The sequence below is a fragment of the Spermophilus citellus genome (genome assembly GCF_964194105.1).
Source record: "Spermophilus citellus genome assembly, chromosome: 4".
Lineage (NCBI taxonomy): Eukaryota > Metazoa > Chordata > Mammalia > Rodentia > Sciuridae > Spermophilus > Spermophilus citellus.
The window spans coordinates 134,569,613-134,594,057 of record NC_138185.1 but is presented as its reverse complement, the minus strand read 5'-3'; the positions used below and the strand labels follow the sequence as shown (position 1 = coordinate 134,594,057).

The following is a 24,445-nucleotide window of genomic DNA, read 5'->3' as shown; positions in this document are numbered from 1 at the left end:
CGAGTCCACGCCCCCTCCCCGCCGCGCGCGTCGCCGGCGCCGCCAGAGGGGGCGGGGCCTCGGCCCGCCGCACAGTCAGCCACGGTCCCAGCTTGCTCCGCGCGGGCCAACGAGAGCAAGCCCAGTGACTCACCTCCGCCGCGCTAACTCTTCGTAGCTCTCCCCCTCACACACGCTCACACCCGGCTCGAGATGGCGGCAGCTGCGGCGGCGGCAGCGGCGGGGGACTCCGACTCTTGGGGTAAGCGTAAGTTTCCGGGGCAGGGTCCGGGCCGGCACCGGTCCCACGCCGAGGCAGGCATTAACGCCGCTCGCTCTTTTCCGTAGACGCGGACACGTTCTCAGTGGAAGACCCGGTGCGAAAGGTGGGGGGCGGCGGCACTGCCGGCGGGGACCGCTGGGAAGGCGAAGACGAGGACGAGGACGTCAAGGTGGGTGCGGGCTGGGACGCCCGACAGCGCGAGAGAGGGCTGGCGCTGTTGCGGGTGGAGTTGCCGCCGGCGGGCGGGCGGGTGGGTGGGCCGACTCTCGGCCCAGGGGCGCCGCCCGGGCCTGCGGGCCGTGTGTCCGGGCGCGAGCGTAGGGCTAGCAGTGTTCTCTTCCCTTTCGCATGCCGGCCATGTGGGCTGGAGACGGCAGTCTGTCTTCCCGGACTCACTCGTCGAGGGCGGTGGCGGCCTGCGCGCCAGCCTTTCTTTGGGGGTCCGCGCACCGGCCTAGATCCCACCCGCCAACTGGCGACGAGAGGTGACAGCAGCAGTTGTACTGGCCCACGTGCAAGCCTCGCAGTCCACTACCGGAATGAGACTGGCAAATTGGGGATTGAACTCCGAGATTTATCCCATATGGAAAGTATTGAAACCCTCCTTCCTTTTCAACCTCAGGTCTTCCCAGGGTCAGCAACTCACTTATGATCCTAACGGCCCATATATAGAGTTTGTTCGAATGATTTGATGAGTGGAATATTATGGTTTAAATTCGACTTTTCTTTCTACAGCAGACAAATAGAAACAGTAAAGTAAAATAACTTTTAGCTCTCCCTTCCCCCACCCTGTGGTAAAAAGGATGAACTGAGCACAGAGATAACATCATTTAGTGGATAGAAACCTAGGTAGTCCACACAGCAATATGAGTAATGGAGAGTTGATAGATATACTTTCATCTGCATATGAATGAGGCCTAAGAAAATATTGACGATTTGGTGGTTGTAGTAGACCAGGGGCCAGCATTTTTTGTTTTATTTTTTCTTCCTCCTATGCTTTGTGAATCTATACCATATTCACTTTGTGGTTTGTGTTTGAAAACTTCCAGGGGATTATCATATGGTTTTAGATCATACGATCTCATGTGCTGGTTTTTTTTTTTTTTTTTTTGGAGGTGGGGACACCCGGGAATTGAACTCACTGAGCCATATACCCAGACCTATTTTCCTATTTTATATTTTAGAGACAGGGTCTCACTGAGTTGCTTAGCACCTCACTTTTGCTGAGGCTGACTTTGAACTCCTGATTCTCCTGTCTCAGCCTCTTGAGTTGCTGGGATTAGAGGTGTGTGCCACTGCACCTGGCTTACATACTTTTTTAATTTTTAAATTTTTATAAGTAGCAATGAGTCTCGAGTTCATAATCATTCCTTTTTTTATATATATATATACTGGGGATTGAACCCAGGGGTGCTTTACTTCTGAACTGTGTCCAGCCCTTATTATTTTTTATTTTGAGACAAAGTCTTGGTAAGTTGCTGAGGCTGGTCTTAAAATGTGTGGTCCTCCAGCCTCTGCCTCCCTAGTTGCTAGGATTATAGGCCTGCACCATTATGCTGGGCAAGTCCAGAATTTTAAGATTATAATTACAAACTTTTAAAAAAATCTTATGTTTGTGAAGATGAAGTTTTGTGTGAAAGGGAAAATGTTTTTTTTTTGTTTGTTTTAATTAATCTAGTGAATGTTTTACTCTCCTAATGCTCTTTGTCATAAACTAAGGGCCTTATAAAAATCTTTATTTTTGTGTTGGAAAATTTTAAGACAGATAAATCATTATGAGCTTGAGTCTGTTGAGACAGATGTCCAATTTATCAGACAGTCTCAGTTTCAGGTATAATGTGAGCCATGTGAACATAGGAGTTAGTAAATGAATAGTGCTTACTTTTGATACCAGAATTGAACCAGGTGCACTTAATCACTGAGCCACACCCCCAGCCCTTTTTATTTTTTTAATTTTAACTTTATTTATTTATTTATTGAGATAGGGTCTTGCTCAGTTCTTAGGACCTCAACTAAATTCCTGAGGCTGGCTTTGATTCTCCTGCCTCAGCCTTCTGAGCTGCTGGAATCACAGGTGTGTGCCACCTTGCTTGCCAAACAGTATTATTTTTGACTGAGGATACTTAAATGTGTCCTTTACCTGTTTTATTTTTTTAGTATTTTCTTCTAGGAGTTTCAATTTTATTTTTACTTTTTAAATATTTTATTAGTTGTTGATGGACCTTTTATTTACATGTGATGCCAAGAATTGAACCTAGTGCTTCACACATTCTAGGCAAGCACTCTACCACTGAACCACAACCCTAGCCTATCTTGATGAATATAATTTTGATGACAGTTTTGGAGATTTACAAGTTGTAAGTGTCCAGTTTTTCAGTCCAGAATTTCTTTTATATATAAAATGACTTTTTTTCATATTTATTTTTTAGTTGTAGTTGGACACAATACCTTTATTTAATTTATTTCTATATGGTACTGAGGATAGAACCCAGGACCGCGTATATGCTAGGAGAGTACTGCTAAGCCCAAAGACCCCTTTTTTTTTTTTTTTTAATAATATAAAGTTTGAAGTTGATCTTGGAGGTTGAAAGCTGAATTTATTATACTCTATTATATTCCTACGTTGAAATGAAATTCTCATTTCATGTTGTGGTCTAATTTTTTTTTGTTTTGTTTTTTCCTTTTTGCATTACTGGGGATTGAACCCAGGGGCACTTGACCACAGAGCCACATCCCCATTTTTTTTTTTTTTTTTGAGCAGAGTCTTACTAAATTGCCAAGGTTAACTTCAACTTGTGATCCTCTTGCCTCATTCTCCCCAGATGGTGGGATTGTAGATGAGTGCTATGGTACTTGGCTTATAGTTAGTCTTTTTTTTTTTTTTTTTTTGGCTATGGAAAACATGCTTAGAGTGTTAAGATCTAGTATCTTTGTGGGGCTGGAGTTGAAGCTCAGTGGTAGAGCACTTGCCTAATATGTGTAAAAGCACTGCATTTGATTCTCAGCACCACATACATATAAATAAATATCTATCAACAACTAAAAATATGTTTTTTAAAAAAAAAACATTCACTTGGCATATATGGCTGGGCTCCTTCCCCATTATTGAAATGATGTATAGAGTGTGTTGATTGAGAAAGCACTGGAAGCAGGGACAGCGAAGATTTTACTCCATTGTCTCCCAGCATATCAGTAGAACAGGTTAGAAATAAGGTTTATTCGAAGGATGTGTAGACATTGTTTTGAGGAAACTTCTGGTTGTGTTCAACTGTCTTAGGCATTTGCTTCTATTACTGTATTATAGAATTTCTTAAAAAGAGATCCTAGGGTTGGGGCTTTAGCTCAGTGGTAGAGCACTTGCCTAGCATGTATGAGGCACTTGGTTGGATCTTTAGCACCACATACAAATAAAATAAATAGATAGATCCTAGCTGGGTGTGGTGACACACACCTATAATCCCAGCTATTCAAGAGGCTGAAGCAGGAGAATTATAAGTTTGAGGCCAGCCTCAGCAATTAAGCAAGATCCAGTCTCAAAAAATAAAAAGGACTGGGATCTAGCTCAGTGGTAAATTACCTTTGGATTCAATCCCTAGTACCCAAAAAAAGAGAGATCCTTAGAACTGACTCAATTCAAAACTGCTTGTCTTACTTGTTCACCTTCTGTTAAGATCCCTTCCTGATTGATAATTTATACCTACCAGAGTAAGGACATTTTTCATGCATTGGAAACATCATTTCTGAAGAATGGGATCCATATTGTAGAGAAATGTGAAGTTATTGGAAAAAAACTCAAAGTACCTGTTTTATCAGAAAATTCATATCTTAAAGAGAGGTGTTTATGTGTGTGTAACTTTTTTCTTTTTGGGGGGTCCTGGGGATTGAACCCAGGGGCACTTACCACTGAGCCATATCCCCAACCCTTTTTATTTTTTCTTGGGACAGGGTTTCACTAAGTTGCTGAGGGTGGCCTCAAACTTGCCATCCTTCTGCCTCAGCTTCCCAAATTGCTGGGATTACAGGCATGTGTCACGACACCAGCAGGAAACATTTTTGTTGGAAAATATTTACCTGTTGTATATGTCACGCTGGACCATTGAAAATAAATAAGAACCTTGTATAGTGTTTAGTGTCTTAATCTTGACCTTGCTTAGCCAGTAATTTAAAGTAGAATTAATGGATAACTTGAATTAAATGAAGTAGAGTTTACTAAGGCAGGTACAGTAGCTTGAGAGATCAGCATAGTTCTGAGATGTTGGAAGAGGATTTGATTTGAGCCTTATTATTATTATTATTATTATTTTGTACCAGGAACTGAACTCGGGGGCACTCAAACACTGAGTCATATTGCCAGCCCTAGTTTGTATTTTATTTAGAGACAGGGTCTCACTGAGTTGCTTAGCACCTCACTTTTGCTGAGGCTGGCTTTGAACTCGTGATCCTCCTATCTCAACCTCCTGAGCTGCTGGGATTACAGGAATGTGCTACCACGCCTGGCTTGAGGTTTTTTAAAAAACTAAACTTTGCTGGGATATCTAACCTTGCCAGACTCCCATTACAGAGTTCTGAGGCTTCACAGAACAAAACCCACAAGACTTATAGAACACCAAGAAACAGCTTTTTTCCCAGCAAGATATTATACCATATCTATACCACGTATTTAAAGAAAAAAGGAGAAGAATATGTTAGCTCCTGGGCTGTTGCTGTGAGGCAAAACAATTTTACTACTCTTTTAAAGCTACTCTTATTTGACAATCTATAAATATATCTTGCTTAAGTTGGAAAACATTTTCAGCCCTAAATGTATTCTCTCATTGCATGTGACATTCTGTAGTTGCATATTATAAAAATGGCAGTACCAGCCAACTGCTGGCTGCATTGTTAGAAATAAAAAGAAAATAGTGTTTAAAATTTTCCTGTTTTGTTTTTAATAGTCATATTCATTTGGAAGAAGGTTTTAAACTTGAAAAGCAGCCATTTCTTTTAGAGAGAAAGTCCAAATCTGTAGGGCAAGAGTATAGATGAGCAAGGAATTTATAAACAGCCTCTATTGAAAAGAAGCTAACCATTTTAGGAAAGCAGCATAGGTGATATCACTCTTCCCCCAGGACTGGGGATTTAACCCAGGGCTGCTCTACTAGCCGAACTACATCCCCCAGCCCTTTTAAAATTTTTAAAAAATTTACTTATTTTTTGGTACTGGAAATCCTTTACCACTGAACTACATCACCAGTCCTTTCTTTGTCCTCGCCCTCCCCCCCCCCTTTTTTTTTTTTGGTATTGGGGATTGAACTCAGGGGCAATCAACCACTGAGCCACATCCCCAGCCCTATTTTATTTAGAGACAGAGTCTCATTGAATTGTTTAGCGCCACACTTTTGCTGAGGCTGGTTTTGAACTCTCAGTCCTCCTGCCTCAGCCTCCTGAGCCACTGGGATTATAGGCTTACACCACCATGCTTGGTTCTGAGTCCTTTTTTATTTAAAGACAGGGTCTTGCTGAGGTACTCAACACTGGTATCAAACTTGTCAATTCTTATGCCTGAGCTTCCAGGGTCACTGTGACTACAAACAAGCAGATACCACCACACCTCTTTCTAGATGATTCTTTTGAAAATAAACTGGATATCATAATTGGGAAATATATTATTTACCAAAAATATTTGGGAAGGAAATTTTTTGTTTGTTTTTTATGGTATTGAGAATTGAACCTAGGGCCTAGTATATGATAGGAAAGCACTGTACTACCAAGCTACATCCCAGCCCAGGGAAGGGATTTTTTTACCAAATAACCATTTAGGATTCTTTTGAGGTGAGTTGTAGACTTACTCCCAATTTTAAGTGTTAAACTTAAGTCTTTCTCTAGGAACCCTTTTTGCATTTTATTTATTTATTTATTTATTTTGGTCCGCATTTACAAAGTTCTAATATTCACAAAAGTTGGGCAAAATTTTCTCAAGCATTGTTGCAAATATTGTGCCATAGGTTTCAAGTACTTGCTAATATCATAATTAAGGAAATAAAAATTTTCAGTTCTTGGGAAATTAACCTAATCTTATATATAATCTATATAATCATAAAGATTACAATTATTTGCAAATACAACCTGCCTCTTTTTTGCTGAGATTACTATGCTCTCTTCTTTAGGGACTTGGTGCTTGTTTGGTAGTGATTTTAGAGCAGACTTATTGAAAGGACTTTGGTGTGAGGATGACAGGCAAGGCTTGCTTTTCATGGTGGTCCTTTAAAGAACTGAGGAACAATTGTCATGACTTCCCAGGATTTGTGATAGGAGCTCCTTTTGCTGCTAAAATCCATTCTGTGATGGAATGAGGAGTTTCCAGGTAACCTCATTATGTCTGCATTGATGGGTGTCTGGGGTAAGGTTCATCCTTTGATGGGGAAACCAGGGGCATGATAGAGATGGGACATAGAGTTGGTAGGAATGAGGAGCATTGATATGAGTAGGCTAGAGATGATGTTTTGCTGGGAATGGGCACCGAAGAGCATCAGCATTGAACAGAAATGTTACTCTATGTTGAAGGTATTGTGATGGAATCCCTTATTTTCAGAGTTACTTCTCCCTTTGGCTTCTTATTATCAGAGGATTCTAGACCAATGTCTTAAAATTCACAGAAAACCACTATAAGCAGTTTGAGGTTCGAAGTGGCTAATTGACATAACTATAACTCAGTATGAACTGTAAATTTTTTTTAGGAGTGGGAGTGGGGGTACTGGATATTTAACCCAGGGGTGATTTACCACTGGACTACATCTCCAGTCCTTTTAAAATTTCGAGTTGCTTGCTAAGTTGCTGAGACTGGTCTTAAACTTGTGATCCTCCTGACTCAGTCTCCCAAGCTGCTGGAATAATAGGTATGTACCACCATGCCTGGCTATGACTCCCCCACACACTTTTTTTTTAAATGAGATTCACTGTGATTCCATGGGAGTTTATTCTAGAACTAACTGAAATAATGGATTTGGGTGGGGAGGGACTTAATTCCCTGGTTGGCATTTTGTATTTCAGGATGCAAAGAAGCAATTGCATTCACTATGATATTTGAAGGAACTTTGGTCCATTCAGAGCAGGTCTCTTCATTGTTTTTCACTGAGTCTGGGATAGCTATCCCTGGGCCTCAGTTCATTTATGTGCAGAATGGGGATTATGCCACCTTGCTTCCCAAAATAATGTTGAGGATTAACCATGTTATTGCTCTTTGCACAGAGTCTGGTACAAAGAGAGCACTCAGTAAATGCTTTCTTTTTTTTTTTTTTTTTTTTGTACCGGGAATTGAACTGAGGGGCACTTCACTGAGCCAGATCCCCAGCCCTATTTTGTATCTTATTTAAAGATAGGGTCTCAGAGTTGCTTAGCACCTTGCTTTTCCCGAGGCTGGCTTTGAACTTGCAATCCTTCTGTGTCAACTGGGATTATAGGCATGCGCCACTGCGCAGGGCCCTTTCCCAGTCCTTAAATATTTATTTTTTAGTTATCATTTGACACAATACCCTTATAATAGTGAAAATAGTGATAGTGTAAATTTGTACTTTCCTGGAAGTGAATATATGGTCCTTCTTTCTGAAGCACTGCTTAAGCAGCATATCACAGATCCAGTCTTTCTATCTTCTGTGAAGATTAAACCAACAACAAAAACACTTAGTAGTTAACTTCTAGCTCTTTGGTTCTTTTTGAACTGCAGTGTTATTTTTTATTTGTTTGGGTACCAGGGATTGAACTCAGGGGCACTCAACTACACTCAGTCTGTTAAAACTGTAAACCCTGCATTAAATTACCAAGGTAAGATGACTATAAAAATATGTTTACTTTTTGACTTGGGAGACTGAGGCAGGAGGATTGAGAGTTCAAAGCCAGCCTTAGCAAAAGCAAGGCACTAAGCAACTCAGTGAGACTCTGTCTCTAAATAAAATACGAAATTGGGCTGGGGATGTGACCGAGTACCCCTAAATTCAATCCCCCATACCCCACCCCCCAAAATGTGTACTTTTTATATAAGATTTTTCCCACTCAGCTTTTACCCCCCATGACAGTCTTAGGGTGTTGGATTTTTTATTTCTTTGTTGGACTTACAGAATGTTATTAAGAATCAAGATTCAGTTTGTTTATATACCTAGACTGATAAATATTTATGATCTGTTTTGCTTATAAAACCAGAAGCTTGGTGTCATAGTTGTGGCACAATAGTTAGCCTTTGCATCTTCTAGTAGCATCAGGGCCTCCTGCTTTGCATCTGCTGTTCTGTAGATCAGCTTCAAATGGCATTTCAGTGTGGCTTGGTAGTTGCCGGGACAGTGTCTAGGCTACATATAAATTAAAGCCCTCTTTAATGACGGGGTTACCTATTCCTTTTATTTTGTTTGTTTTGTGTTGCTGAGCCTTGTGCATACGAGGCAAGCACTCTACCAATTAAGCTATATCCCCAGCTCATGTATCTATTCCTTTATTTATTTAAAATATTTATTTTATTTTATGTTTTAGTTGTAGTTGGACACGCAATACCTTTATTTTATTTTTATGTGGTGCTGAGAATCAAACCTAACACCCCACACATGGTAGTCAAGCGCTCTACCACTGAGCCACAACCCCAGCCCTTAAATATTTATTTTTTAGTTATCATTTGACACAATACCCTTATTTTTATGTGGTGCTGAGGATCAAACCCAGTGCTGAACCTAGGGCCGCGTACATTCTAGGTGAGTGCTCTGCCACTGAACCCCAACCCTAACCCCATCTATTCCTTTTAAATTAGAATCTTCTAAATTCTGTGGAGCCTTTAGGAAATTTAGGAGCCTTTAGGAAATCTTTCTTTCTTTGTGGTACTAGGGATTGACCCCTGCCTTTCCCCCAGGGAATTCATGCTTGTTAGGCAAGTGCTCTGAGCTATATCCCTAGACCAGAAAAATGTTTGATAATTTGTTTTTATTTATTTATTTTTTTCATAAACGGAGCACAACTTTTCATTGCTCTGGTTGAACATGATGTAGAGTTACACTATTTGTGCAATCATACCCGTACATAGGGTAATAATGTCCGTCTCAGTCCACCATCTCCCCTCCTCACCCCCTCTCCTCTTCTTTGTTCCCTCTGCCTAATCCAAAGTTCCTCCATTCTTCCATTCCCCCCTCCCCATGGATCAGTGTCCATTTATCAGAGAAAACATTTGGTCTTTGGTTTTTTGGGATTGGCTTACTTCACTTAGCATGTTCTCTAACTCCATCCATTTACCTGTAAATACCATAATTTCATTCTTCTTTAAGGCTGAGGAATATTCCATTGTGTATATATATCACTGTTTCTTTATCCATTTATCTATTAAAGGGCATCGAGATTGGTTCCACAGTTTGGCTATTGTGAATTGAGCTGCTATAAACATTGATGCGGCTGCTTTGCTGTTAGTATGTTGATTTTAAGTTCTTTGGGTATAGGACGAAGAGTAGGATAACTGGGTAAAATGGTGGTTCCATTCCAAGTTTTCTAAGGAATCTCCATACAGCTTTGCAAAGTGGTTGCACCATTTTGCAGTCCCACTAGCAATGAATCAGTGTACCTTTTCCCCTACATTCTTGCCTTAGAGTAGTTTTGATTTACATTTCTCTAATTGCTAGAGATATTGAACCTTTTTTCATATATTTGTTGATCTAATGTGTATCATCTTCTGTGAGGTGTCTGCTCATTTCTTTATCCCATTTATTGATTGCATTATTTATTTATTTATTTTGGTGTTGATTTTTTTGAGTTCTTTGTATATTCTGGAGATAAGTCCTGTATCTGATGTGCGCGTAGTAAAGATTTTCTTCCATTCTGTTTGCTTTCTCTTCACGTTATTTTTTCCTCTGCTGCAAAGAAGCTTTGTAGTTTGAATCCATCCCATTTATTGATTCTTGTTTTTATTTCTTATGTTTTAGGAGTCTTGTTAAGGAAGTCAGGTCCTAAGCTGACATGATGAAGATTTGGGCCGATTAGATGCAGAGTCTCTAGTCTAAATCCTAGGTCCTTGATCCACTTTGAGTTTTGTACAGGATGAGAGATAGAGGTTTAATTTCAGTTTGCTGCATGAGAATTTCCAGTTTTCCCAGCACCATTTCTTTTCTCCAATGTATGTTTTTGGCCCCTTTGTCTAGTATGAGATAACTGTATTTATGTAGGTTTGTCTCTGTGTGCTCTATTGTGTACCATTGGTCTACATGTCTATTTTGGTGCCAATACCAGAGCGTTTTTGTTACTGTAGCTCTGTAGTATAGTTTAAGGTCTGGTTGTTCCAAGCATTACAAAGATTGCAGAATAGTTTAAGGTCTGGTATTGTGATGTTTCCTACTTCACTCTTCTTGCTAAGGATTGCTTTGACTATTCTGGGTCTTTTACTTTTTCAAATGAATTTCATGATTCTTTTTCTGTTTCTGTGAGAATTTGTTTATATTTAGCTCAGTGATTGAGTTAGGCATAGGGAAGACACAATGTAGATCTGAGTGCCTGCCCAAGTTTGGGAGTGGAATCCATAAATATTTAACCAGGTCATGACTCTTCATTAAACCCAGGCTTAGTGTATAGATTTATTTCATTAGTCAGCGTTGTATTGTATGGAATATTGCTTGAAATAAATGACCCATCAGCTAGAGTGCGGGATACTTTTTACATTTGCTAAAGTTTCTTTCAATCTTCTATTTAAATCAACTGCAAATCATTTTTTTGTGGGGGGGGACACAGAGGTTTTCTTCCACTGAGCCATGTCCAAGCCCGTTATATTTTATGTTTTTGAGACAGGGTCTCACTGTTACCAAAGACTTGCTAAATTACCAAGACTGGCCTCGAACTTGTGATCCTGCTGTCTCAGCTTCCTGAGCCTGGGAGTTGCTGAGATTACAGGCACATACCACCATGCCTGGTGCAGATGACTTTTTAAGGTTATTAGTTTTGGTTTGGTTGTCTTGTATTTTAATTACTAATAAAGCTTTTTTTTAATGTAGTTAGATAAGTTGATATAAAGGTCCATATGAAAAACAAACATGCAAGAATCGTCAGGAAAGCATTAAAAAAACTACATGGGAGAACTAGCACTAGTGGACATTAAAGCATACCATAAAAGCTCTATAATTAAAACAGTGTGGTGCTGATATATGAAGAGACAGTATAACAGTAGCACAAGATAGAAAGCCCAGAAGTATTCCAAGTACATAAGGAAATTAAGTATATGGTAAATCATGGGGCAAAGAAGGGTTTTTAGTAAATGATGCTGTGACAACTGACTAGGTATTTGGAGAAATAGATAATAGATCCATGCTTTATACCATACACAAGTAAAAAACTCTAAATGGGTCAGAAATCTAAATGAAAAACTAATGAAACCCTATATATTCTAGAAGAAAATATTAGTGAATTCTTTGGTATAAGACTTCTTAGCAGACCAAAATTCAGAGATAATAAATTAAATGATTGATAAATTTATTGCATAAACTTGGTAGCATGTCATAGGGCTCCATGGGGAAAATCCACAGGCAGTTTTATTAAGAAGGGAAAGAGGAAGGCGGCAAGGATGCTCATTATCTATACAGCATTGTTCTTAGAGGTTTAGCTATTGCCATTAGATAAATCAATTGTGGAGGTAGAATAATTGGTATAAAAAGTAGTCCAGCTGTCTTGTTTGCAGATGATGTGGTAGTACAGGTTGGGTATCCTTATTTGAAATGCTTGGGATCAGAAGTGTTTTGGTTTTGGGTGTTCAGAATTTGAAATCTTTGCAAATATGAGTTTAAACGCAAAATTCTTTTTTTTTTTCCTTTTATGTTTTATATATACCTTTTACACATAGCCTGAAGGTAATTTTAAACAAAGTTCTGAATTTTGGAGCACTGCAGATTTCAGATATTCAGATTAGAGTGTTCCACCTATCTTAGAAAAACCCTAAAGAATCTATTATAAATCTAACTTTGTTTTTTTTTGTAGTATTGGGTTCCATCCTAGAGCCTTACACATGCTACACAAACTCTCCACTGCTGAGCTACATCCCCAGTCCTTATTTCATTTTTTAAAAATATTTTTCAGTTGTTGTTGGACACAGTATTTTTCTTTTATTTATTTTTATGTGGTGCTGAGGATTGAACCCAGGGCCTTGCACATGCTAGGCGAGTGCTCTACTGCTGAGCCACAAACCCAGCCCCCCTTATTTCATTTTGAGATAGGATCTTACTAAATTGCTAAAGCTAGCCTTGAACTTGGAATTGTCCTGCTTCAGCCTCCTTTGTAGCTGGTATTATAGGCATGCTCTTTTAAATTTTGTATTTTGAGACACAGTCTCACTATGTTGTACAGGTTGTCCTTGAACTTAGAATCCTTCTGCATTAGCCTCCCAAGACAATTTTAAAACTAATGTAGAAAGTAAAATTTAGAACCTCTAAATAGCTGGAATTACAGTTGTGTGTCACCCAGTGTAAGTGATAAATGAATTCAGTAAGATAATGAAATTAACATAAAAATATCAGGTATTTCTGTATAAAAATAACCAGTTAGAGAATATAACTGGAGAGAAAAACCCTATTTACAAAAGCAGTTTATGACCTTATGAAATACTTAGGAAAAACCTACAGAGAAATGTATAAAACCTCTTGGAAACTTTCCAACTTTCTTAAAAAATAAAAAAGTGGACTCAAACAATTGGGAAGAGCCCTTTTTTAGGGAGCTCAGGTATTTAAAGGTGTCAGTTCTTCCTACATTAATTTATTATGTAATGCATTAACAAAACCCAAAAGTTTGTCTCCATAGAGTTAGACAAGTTGATAATAAAGGCCTCGTGGAACATGTGTGTGTGTGTGTGTGTGTGTGTGTGTGTATATATGTATGTATGTATTTTTTTTTTTCTTTAGGATAACTGGGATGATGATGATGAAGAAAAAAAAGAGGAAGCAGAAGTAAAACCAGGTGAGCCACTGGTGCTCTTCCATTTTTGGTTTTATATCTTGGTATAGGCATTTAGTGCTTAAATAACAAAATGCTCACAAAATTTTTGGTATATTGAAACTAAGCATTCTTCTATTTCTTCTTTATTTTCTTTTTCCTGCATCTCTTCTTTGTCTCCTCAAATGTAATCAGATATCGCCTCTTTTTCTTTTTGAGTGCTGGGCTATGAAGAGAGAGCAGAGGGAGTGCAGCATTATAGTTATTTGAATGCTGTTGGTCTTGCTTAAAGGGTGGTAGGAATATATGTAGAGATATTTGATCTTATGGGTCAGATTAGAGAGGAAAAGACTTCCAGAACTTTACCACTTTAATTTTCTAGAATATTACCATATGAATCTGAAAGCTGGGAAAAGTTTGGTCTCTTAAAGTATTTAAGTATCTTATCTGTCCCACCCTTGAACTGCAAAGTACTTAATAATCATGAATAAAATATTTCTTTCAGAAATAAAAATTTCAGAAAAGAAAAAAATAGCAGAGAAGATAAAAGAGAAAGAAAGGCAACAGAAGAAAAGGCAAGAAGAAATTAAAAAGAGGGTTAGTACTGTTCATTTTCTAAAATACATACAGAATTCTAATATCAGTAGTGGTACAATGTTTAACAGACAATTTGATTTGAAGGGCCCTGTGAAGAATGTAAATAAATGGATACTTATATAGCTTATATAGCGAGGTAAATCCCAAAACAAATTGATATGTAGTTTTTGCAAAAATAGAATCCAGATGCTGTATGTATTTCAGGAACAGTCACAATTGCACAGTAACCATAGCCAGTGATTTTTTTTTTTTTTTTTTTTTTTTTTTTTTTTTTTGTCAATGTTTGCAGTTCTTTCTAGTCATGATTATTTGTGGTGTACATACTAAGTAAAATACAGAAAGCATTCATTTCTGTGTCATACACTATATAAATATTTTTGTTCTTGATTGTTTGGAACAAGATCAGTAATATTGTATTAATTTGCCTTTTGAATAGAAAGTACATTTACAGAATTCAAAAATCAAGATAGTTTAACTCATTTATACTGTATATTTTCCTCTATCCCACAGTAAGGCTTTCTTATCTCTTCCAGGTATCTTTATGAACTTGATGTGTCTGGATATAACTTTTCTTTTTTTTTTTTTCAATTTGATACTAAGGATGGAACCCAGAAGCACTTAACCACTGAGCCATTTTTTTCCCCCCACTCTCCGTGTACTGGTGATTGAGCCCAAGGATACTAAATCCCCAGTCCCCACCCCCACCTCCCCTTTTTTCCCTTGGTACTGGGTATTGAACTCAGGGGCACTTGACCATTGAGCCACATCCCCAGCCCTACTTTGTATTTTATTTAGAGACAGAGTCTGAAGTTGCTTATTAGCACCTTGCTTTTTGCTGAGACTGGCTTTGAACTTTTCATCCTCCTGCCTCAGCCTCCCCAGCTAGCTGGGTTTAGAGGTGTGTGCCACTGTGCCCAACCCCCCAGCCCTTTTTATTTTTTATTTTGAAACAGGATTTCACTGAGTTGCTGAGCCTGGACTTAAACTTGCAATCCTCCTGCCTCAGCCTACTCTCCTAAGTTGCTGGGAGTACAGGTGTGTACTGCCATGCCCAGACACCATTTTATTTGATATACCATAAAGATCCTTTCGTACAGGTCATAGAAAGCTTTATTCTTTTCCTTGACTTTTTATTAAGAATATTTTCAAACATAAAAAGTAGAGAAAATAGAATAATGAGTAATATGTAGCACCTAAATTTATCATTATATTGCCAAATTTGCTTCAGCTATTTTTGTCTCGCTAAAATACAATAATAAACTTTATGCATTTTGTCTTTAGTTCAGTACACATTTCTGAAAACGGATATTTCTAATACAATTACAATCATATCTCACCTAAAAAATGAACAGTAATTTTTAAACATAATCTAGTATCCTATTTACATACAAATTTCTGATTATCATAAGATGTCTTTTAGGTATGGTCTGCTCAAATAAGGATCATGCATTGCATTTGGTTGTTAATGTATCATAAGTCTCTTAGAGTATCTTTTTCTGTCCCTCTCCCTTCTGCACTTCCTTTCTCTTTCTCTTCATTAACTTGTTGAAGAGACCAGGCTAATTGTCTTATTGAACATCCCCCTTTCTCTATATATTTATCTGATTACTTACTCATAATTTTAGTTTCTTCAATTTGGCAGTTGAGTACAAAATTTTGGTTAGATTCATATTTGATATTTTAAGCTGGACTACTTTGGAAGTAATGCTGTATGTTTCATACTATAACACATCAGGAGTCATCTCTCCTGTGTTATTGATGCTGAAATTGGTCACTGGATTAAAATGTTGACATCCTGATGCTTCTGTCTTTCCTTTTATGGGTAATCCAAAATCACATCAACCTCTCACCCAGTTATAATGTTTTTGATGATCATTGCCTGATTATTTAATTAGGGATTGCAGAATGATGTTTCTCATAATGGTGACTTTTCTGTTTATTGGCTGGCTCTTTTTTCTATTTGTTACTTGGTTATTGAATATGGTTTGTATTAGAAAGGCAGAGTTAAAAATTTAATCCTCTAATTACCAATTTTCAGAGTAAGAAGAGGGAGTGTAATGTCAGTGAAAGATGAGAGGCAGTAACAGGTTTTTGTAAACTCAAACTGATTTGTAGATTCATTGTGTTTTAATCAATACAGTGTCACAACCTCTGCCTCACCCACCAGTCCTGGGAACCAGATCCTAGGTTCTGTGCTGCAACTCTAGCCCTCTCCCCGCCCCCCACCCCTTTTTTGTTTTGACAGTGTCTCACTTAAACTGTTGAGGAGTAGCTGGGATTACAGGTGTGTGCTACTGAGTCCCACTTTTCTCTTTTGTATTCAACTTTGTTTTTTTCAGAAATTAAAGCTATATAAAAGTGGCATACTCAGAAACATTTCAAATTGATGAAAGTAGATCAGTTTTTTTTTTTTAAATATTTTTTAGTTGTAATTGGACAATACCTTTGTTTTATTTGTTTTTATGTGGTGCTGAGGATCGAACCCAGGGCCTCACCTGCACTAGGCCAGTGCTCTACCGCTGAGCCATAACCCCAGCCCAGATCAGTTTTTTTAATTAATTCCTTTTTGTGGTATTGGAGATTGAACTCAGGGCCTCATGCTTAGTGCTACCACGAACTACACCCCAGCCCTTTAATGTTTTCATCATGCAAAAATGTAAGTATGTGAAGTGACAAATATTCTACTGACCAGCTTGATTTAGTCATTTCACAATGTATATATCAGATTGTATACTGAAAATATATACAGTGTCAATCATACAGGGGAGGAAGATCTCAAATATCCATTCCTCTCCTCTCCCTTTTCCCTATAACTGCCTGTGGAAACTGTTTTCATTAATTTCTGGTTTATTCTAAATCAGTTTTTTGGTAGCTATGTAACATTCCATTATCTGGACGTACCATAATTTATTTTACCAGTTCCCCATTGATGGTCAGTTAGATTTGTCGATCCTGTCTTTGATAAATAATACTTCAGTGACTAACCATTACTTCTAATACGTGTATCCATGTTTGTAGAATAAATTTCCAAAAATGGGAATGCTAGGTAATGGGTACATTTTTTTTAATATTTATTTTTTTTTTAGTTCTTGGCGGACACAACATCTTTATTTTATTTTTATGTGGTGCTGAGGATCGAACCCAGCGCCCCGCGCATGCCAGGCGAGCATGCTACCACTTGAGCCACATTCCCAGCCCCATGGGTACATTTGTCTCACAAGTATTTCCAAATTGCCTTCCATGTATTGTTGTAATAACTGTGTATGTTTCTCTGATCAGTATAAGCAATTGAATCTTAAAACTCGGTCTAAGGAGTTGTATTGATTGACTCTTTCCTGGTCATCTAAGTTAGAATTATACTGTTATATTTTTATATTAGTCTCTAATATGAAGAAACCTTAATTAAAAAAAAATGAAATGTGTGTGAGATACTGGAAATTGAACCCAGAGATGCTCTACCACTGAGCTATATCCCCAACCCTTTTTTACTTTTTATTTTCAGACAGAATCTTGCCAATTTGCCAAAGGTGGCTTCTTCAAACTTGAGATCTTCCTGCCTCAGCCTTCTTGAGTTGCTAGTTTTACAGGCATACGCCACCATACCTGGCAAAAATAATGTTTTCAGATGCTTCAAAGAAAATGTGTTCTTAATGGCTATTAGTATTGTTGTTGGACATTTTAGGTGGTCTCTGAATTGACTTGTAATTATAAATAATAATTTCAGTGGCTTAAATAAATATGTGCATCTTAGACTTCTTAAGCTAAATACCTGGAAATGGAATTACTTAATTAAAGCATATTAAAGAATTTTAAGACTTGATAAATATTTTAAGTTGCCCTTAGAAAGGTTGTTCCAATATAGTAATAACAGTATATGAGAGTGCATTTTTCTCTTGCCTACAATTTTAATTCCTTGTTTTTATTTTTTTATTTTTTTTTTTTAACTTTTAAATTTCTTTTTTTTTTAAAGAGAGAGTGTGAGAGAGAGAGAGAGAATTTCTTTTTTAATCTTTATTTTTCAGTTTTCGGCGGGCACAACATCTTTGTTTGTATGTGGTGCTGAGGATCGAACCCGGGCCGCACGCATGCCAGGCGAGCGCGCTACCACTTGAGCCACATCCCCAGCCCCAATTCCTTGTTTTTAAAAAAGGCAATAGGAATAATCCTAGTGTTCCTGGGTTCAAATTTTACCTCTGTTAACATTACTAGCTGTGTTACTATCTGTTATCTCTGTGCTTCTGGGTTTTTTTTTCCTATGTAATTGGGATAAGAATATCTAAAGTGTTTAGAAGAATGTCTGAAATATAGTCATCACTTTATAAAAAAATTCATACACTATAGAATTATACCGGGTCCATCATAATCACAGCCCTTTTAAAACTTCTGTTTCATTTCAGTTAGAAGAACCTGAAGAACCTAAAGTGCTAACGCCAGAAGAACAATTAGCAGATAAACTGCGGCTTAAGAAATTACAGGAAGAGTCAGATCTTGAATTAGCTAAAGAAACTTTTGGTAAGATGGGTGTGTGATTTTAGTGCAATACTGAATTATTGTAGCTGAAAACTCTAGGAGTCTTTTAAGTTGTGAAAGTTCAATTTTGCCTTTTTTTTTTTTTTTTTTTTTTTTTTTTTTGTGGTGCTGAAGAGCAAACCCAGGACCTTGCACATGTTAGGCAAAGCCCCATCACTGAACTGACTTTTGGTACTGGGGATTGAACCCAGGGGCACATAAATACTAAGCCACATCTCCAGCCCTTTTTATTTTCTGTTTTGAGACAGGGTCTCCCTAAGTTGCTGAGACTGGTTTGAACTTGCTATTCTCCTACCACAGCCTCCTGAGCTGTTGGGATTACAGATGTGTGCCCCTGCTCCTGGCAAACATCATTTTTTAAGTCTCAAGTGCATCAGGGGACGATTGCAGTGATCATTCCCTTTATAGAGATCTATGACCTCATTTCTCAGTCAGTCTTCAGCAATCTCAAGTGTGACTATGGGCTGGGCTGGGCCGGGCCAGGCTAGGAACATAACTCAGTAGTAGAATACTTGCCTAGTGTATGAAAGGGCCTTAGTTTGATCCCCATCATCATCCAAAAAAAAAAAAAAAAAAAAAAAAAGTGGCTGCTAAAGACGCTCCTATATGCTGCTTGGCATGTCCTAAAAGTACTCATCTAATTATAGAGGGCACTGGGCCCTTATTTCATGTCTTCATAGGATGTTAAAAGCTGCCCATATGCTTATTAAAGAGGTGGGTTTATGCATTGTGCTCTTATAAAGCCTAGTATGGAATACCAATTACAGATTAAAAAGTAAAATTATATGCATCCATATACAGTCATTGTTTAATTAATAGAATTTTACTGTTGTGTTTCTCATACTAAAATACTCAATACATGATTTTAACAACTAATTTACTCTTGCCCTTGAGAAGGATACAGAATCATACTGTCATTTAGACTATAATTCTTTTAGGTCAGATTAATTTTTCTGTTGGGATTTAACACATGGCATACCTCTGCTTAGTTTTTGGATTTGACTGGGTATTAAGGCTCCATCTTTGTTTCTTACGTTTTTTTCCCCCTTTCCATACTTTGCTGTGGCTGAACTTTTGGACAGACCTTTAAGAACATCCCTTTTGTGCCATGGGATTCTTTGGCAGCTTGGTGAATTTATGGGCCCTTTTGTAGCATAATATTTTCAAATGAATACAAAAAATGCATAGAATTTTATTTACAAAGGAAACCTATAATTGAAAATAGATATCAAAATACTAAAATAATGAATTTATTACAGAATTAATTTTTTATTTTATTTTTTATTAGTTTTATTTTATTACACAATTTTAATATTATTAAAATTGTATAATTTTTTATTATACAATTCCCCCTTGTATTGGGGATTGAACCCAGGGCCTCATGCATATTAGGTCCTCTACCACTGAGTTGCACTCCCAGCCTGTGTATGCTTTTTTATTAATAAGATCCAGTGGCAAATCTAATAAAAAAAGGTTTTTTTGAAGTTAATGACCATACAGTATTCAAGATATCTGCTAAAACTATAATGTGATATGAAATTATTTATGGTCTCTATAAGTGAAAATCAAAATGTAAATTTATTTCTCTCATTCAAATTCATAGGGCATGCTCCCCACCATACTCCACTCCCAGATTCTAAGGGCTTCAATGGGTCTAGATTAAGATGTTTTAGAATGAAACAAAACTTCCTGATATTCCTAGTGTTTCTTCTCTTCTACAGGTGTTAACAGTACAGTTTATGGAATAGATGCTATGAACCCATCTTCAAGAGATGATTTCACAGAGTTTGGAAAATTACTAAAAGATAAAATTACCCAATATGAAAAGTCACTATATTATGCCAGTTTTTTGGAAGCCTTAGTTCGAGATGTGTGTATTTCATGTAAGTAATTCTCATTTCTAGCCCCTGTGGGTAGATTTTAAGTGAAATTATACTCAGGGAGAAGCAGGGATGGGGGATTTTTTTTTTTTTTAATTCTGTTGTAGAAACTTGGGGATTTGCTTCTTTTGTTCTACATGTACAGTTAGTGTGAGTGTTGGGTGTGTGTGGACAGGGATAGGCTGCCTTCACTGGTGTCCCAAAGAGACATCTGGGCTTGTCAGCAAAGCAACTGAGTAAATTTTTTTATTTCTTGAAAGGGAGGTATCTTTTGGGGGAAATGGCCTCTGGGCTTTCAGGATTTTCAGGTGAGTGAGAGACTTCCAGTGTTTGGAAGCTTAAGACAAAATACTTAATAGAGCTGGCACCCATCCTCTGGGGTGCTGCTGTGGTGCCACACCCCAAGGAGTCATACCTTTCAGAGTGACAGCTATGGGTGATGCAGTAGTAATGTGGAAAGGACTGGTTTTGCTAGTATTTGCTGTTTGAAAAAAAGGAATCCTACATAATGAATTATAAATTGGGTTTTCTTTGAGAAATGATCAGTAAGCTGGGGCTTCTAAAATTAATCAGTGAAGTAACCAGAGTTGGTATTTCATTCTGCTGTACTAATTTTCCTATTTTGGGAGGTTCTGTATCCCAAACTGAACATTTTCTGATAGCTAAAAGCTAGATATCTTTCTGGCTTCATGTTTTTATAAGGATGGGAAGGTATGTTCACCACTTAACAGGCCTGTCACCTTATAGCACACTGAGATAAATCAGTTTTCATTCTAGTTCTGTGATAGAAAATGGAGTCCCCATAGGGGTATGGGGTTTTCTTCTGCAGGTTCAAGAAAACTTAACACATCCTTGATGCTCAATGAGCAGTTAGGAAGTGCATGGTTATCCATCTGTTTAGGCTGAAGGAAAGATAGAAGGGAGAGTACTGTGCAATATTAAGTCACTTTTAGTTTCTGTATGATTGAGCAGTATGTTGTTGTAGGTCATTATAAAGTTGAATTTTTGTTACTGAATTCACCATTTTTAAGTAGTTCTACCTTGAGCTGAGCCATAAACTCTTGATTCCCTAACCACCTTATGTTTTTAAAAGTTCAGTCATTTTCAGGGTTACTTGATGGACAAATTAGGCTTCTCAAAACATTTTTGGAAGGATATCTGTTTTGCTTTAGTTTTCAAAATGCTTAAAATTTGAAGATCAGTGTCTTTTTTTTTTTTTTAATAGTGGAAATTGATGACTTGAAAAAGATTACCAATTCATTGACTGTGCTTTGCAGTGAAAAACAGAAGCAAGAAAAGGTAAGGACAAGCTGTGCAGGGAAACAAGTATTATGTTAGGATGGGGTTGTGAGAAAATTCTCAAATATAATAGGGGTCTGTCAAAAACATAAAAGTCAAGCACTACCAATACCATTTAAGTTGGAATAGAACAGGAGTATGGGTGCCAATACTGTCCTTTTGTTTATAGACATGTTCGAATTTCTCTTCTCAATATTAATAGAAATTGCTATAAATTAGGCTTGAACTCTCCCTTAAAGAATTAAGGTTTCTTCTGGGACCAGATGCTTTTGATATTTCTATGAGGGTTGCTGTATCAGATAAAATGTCCATAGCAGATAAAGTCTCTTGAAATAACTCTTTCTCATCTTTAGCAAAGCAAAGCCAAAAAGAAGAAGAAAGGCGTGGTTCCTGGAGGGGGATTAAAGGCCACCATGAAAGATGATCTGGCAGATTATGGTGGTTATGATGGAGGCTATGTACAAGACTATGAAGACTTCATGTGACATTTTATCTTCTCCTGGTGTCTTCTTTCTGTTGCCCACAATCCCTTCAACATGTAGCACAACTTCCTTTCCTTTCAGTTCTGCCAAATGCTACAATCAGAAGTGCAGTATCTTTTGTGCTGGTTATTTTACCCCTTGACACTTAGGTGCTAATGTGCAAATGAGGGAACTTGGATCTTGCTGCCAAGGGGTTAAAATTGGGGAACCTCAATTGCTACTAAATCATAGTTAAAAAAAAAAAAAAAAAACCTAATAATGTTGTCATTGTTGCTGTTTGATTCCATAGCAGCAGCCACTAAATTGGAAACAAAGGTTGCAACATGACAAAAAATTATGTAGTATTTACCAGCACCATTCAGTAATACAGCCTTAACCATACCTCCTTGAACTACTTCATAACTTGTCAAGAAAAGCAGTTTGCAGCAAGGGCATGTGGTGTGCACCTAGTATTAAAATTGCTTTGTCTTAAATTGAGCGTGAGGATGTTAAAAATACATTGTGAAGAAGACTGCTTATCTCAGACTGAAGATATTGCAGCTGAAAAGTACTAGTGTGATACTTAAAAATTAAATGACCAAAACCCTCCAACTTTGAAGCTGAAGAAGGTAAACTTCTCCATTTTTGCAGTACAGTAAAAGTTGTGGAATCTCTTTATTTATCAGACTATTTTTACTGATGAAGTGCTTCAGATGGGGGAGGGAAACTCTGTTTTTATTTGCCTGATTCAAGTGTCTGAGAAACAAATCTCTTTGTTCTCGTAGGCTGCAATGGAACAACTTTAACAGGGTTTTGGCATTTCCTTTCCTTTATAAAACATGCTCAGCAAACTGCACCAGTTAACTACAGTTTGGTAAATTGTTATGTTAACAATTATGACATCTGCAATGTTTTATAAAGCAACTAATTTAATAAAATCACTATTGTGAGGACTTAAATTTTGTGTTACCTCCCAAGAGATATTTTTGGAGAGTACAGAATGCACCTCTTGGGACTAGAGTTCTTTATATACTTAATAAAGTTTAATCAGTGCTTGATGTAGTTAACAGCTTTAAAACAATGATTTGCCAGGTCTTTAACAGTGTCACTGTAGAGCAACAAAGGTGTAGGGCTGTCTTCCTCTTACTTGGGAAGTTAATTTTGTTTTTAGATACTAAGGCCTAATGAAGTACCTAGAATAACTATTTATTTGGAATTACAGAGTCTACAACTCAGGATATGGCTCTAAGCATAAATTGTGGGATCTTTTATTATATCTTAAGTGATTTGACCAAATTTGTGGTTTGAGTATTTGTTTCCTTAATTGTCATAATCAGAATATAAGAAATATTTCTCATTTCCATAGGAAATAAACCTCAAAGCTCTGTAGACTACTAAGTGGAAAACATGACCATCTAAATGACCAGAAGGCCGTGATTACACAGCAATAATTATAGTAAATGTTGTTTTAAGGCAGACAAGGGCTAAGATTTCCTTAGCAGTAATAATGACATACACTGAATTTAAAATCTATTTTATTATAGAAAGATCAGTTTCTAACAAATGAAAATGTATCATCTGTTCCTTAATTGTGTAAATAATATTAAATATATTTGAAACTGGAATCTACAGGCATAGGTATTCTTTAATCATTACTGTATCACCTCCTAATACAGAAGCCATCTTGAGGAAGAAGAATACCAGTATCCATATAAAATGGGTAGATGAACAATAACTTCAAAGTAGAAATTTTCCTGGTGAAGTCTTGCCTTCATTACCTACCACCTACAAAGACTGATATGGTACAGTCTTGAGCTTTTCTAATTCAGACAACAAAGATCCCCAGTGCATTATTCTACTCTGATCATGAACATGTGTCAGAACCTCACATCAGTACAAGAAAACAGGCACCTTTGAGATCATCTAACCTGAAAGCATATCCTTTAGACAGCAACCTGTTTGAGGGTCCTTCAGAAGTACATTTATAATTTCATAAAATTTGTGTTCATATGCCAACTTGTAATACAGGTAGATATCTTCACAGTATGAAAGTAACTTCTTCAAGTTTTCTGTGACCTTGTTGGTAGGCTGATGTTGTTTATATCTAGATAAAAGAAACATAAGAATGTAAAGAGTAAAATTCTGTATCTTTAAAGGGCTGTCAGCTCTTAAAAACCACTACTTATAAGAGAATGCTGTAGCCTTGAAATTTATCAAACACCCCCAATAATGGTTTGAGATAAAATATTTTATTAAAGTATGTCAATGCTTACCTTAATAATTATAGTAAGTTTAGGACTCAAAGGCATCTCAGGCAAACTGAGTAGCTATCCTTCAATTTTAAGTACAAAACACTAAGCAAACTACTCTCATTCATCTGTTTGCATGAATCTTCTAAATGATCACTTCTGGAAATTCTTGACATTTTGCCATTTTAAGCTGAAGGTAGTTAAAGGTATGCTGTATGTATCAGCCATAAATTTCTTTCTCTCATTTCACTTCAAAGC

The 24,445-nt window shown here is 37.3% G+C and overlaps 2 protein-coding genes across 7 annotated transcripts in view; one reads left to right on the top strand and one right to left on the bottom strand.

Annotated features, from left to right (window-relative positions):
* Positions 1–81: 81 nt before the first annotated feature.
* Positions 82–22,897, top strand: EIF3J (eukaryotic translation initiation factor 3 subunit J). Of its 2 annotated transcripts, XM_081288804.1 has the most exons (8): positions 82–241; positions 328–431; positions 13,141–13,195; positions 13,677–13,768; positions 18,166–18,280; positions 20,020–20,181; positions 21,404–21,477; positions 21,831–22,897. In XM_081288804.1, the coding sequence occupies exons 1-8, from the start codon at positions 193–195 to the stop codon at positions 21,960–21,962; spliced, it is 783 nt and encodes a 260-aa protein (XP_081144930.1). In that variant the 5' UTR covers positions 82–192; the 3' UTR covers positions 21,963–22,897. The 2 variants fall into 2 exon arrangements, with proteins under 2 accessions (XP_081144930.1, XP_081144931.1); XM_081288805.1 differs by lacking the exons at positions 13,141–13,195; positions 13,677–13,768.
* Positions 22,195–24,445, bottom strand: part of SPG11 (SPG11 vesicle trafficking associated, spatacsin) — a 79,218-nt gene continuing 76,967 nt past the window's right edge. For all 5 annotated transcript variants that reach the window (XM_081288797.1, XM_081288792.1, XM_081288794.1 and 2 more), the window contains one exon: positions 22,195–24,042. In XM_081288797.1, the coding sequence (XP_081144923.1) occupies positions 23,862–24,042 (181 nt within the window). In that variant the 3' untranslated portion in view covers positions 22,195–23,861. The remainder of the gene's footprint in view (positions 24,043–24,445) is intronic.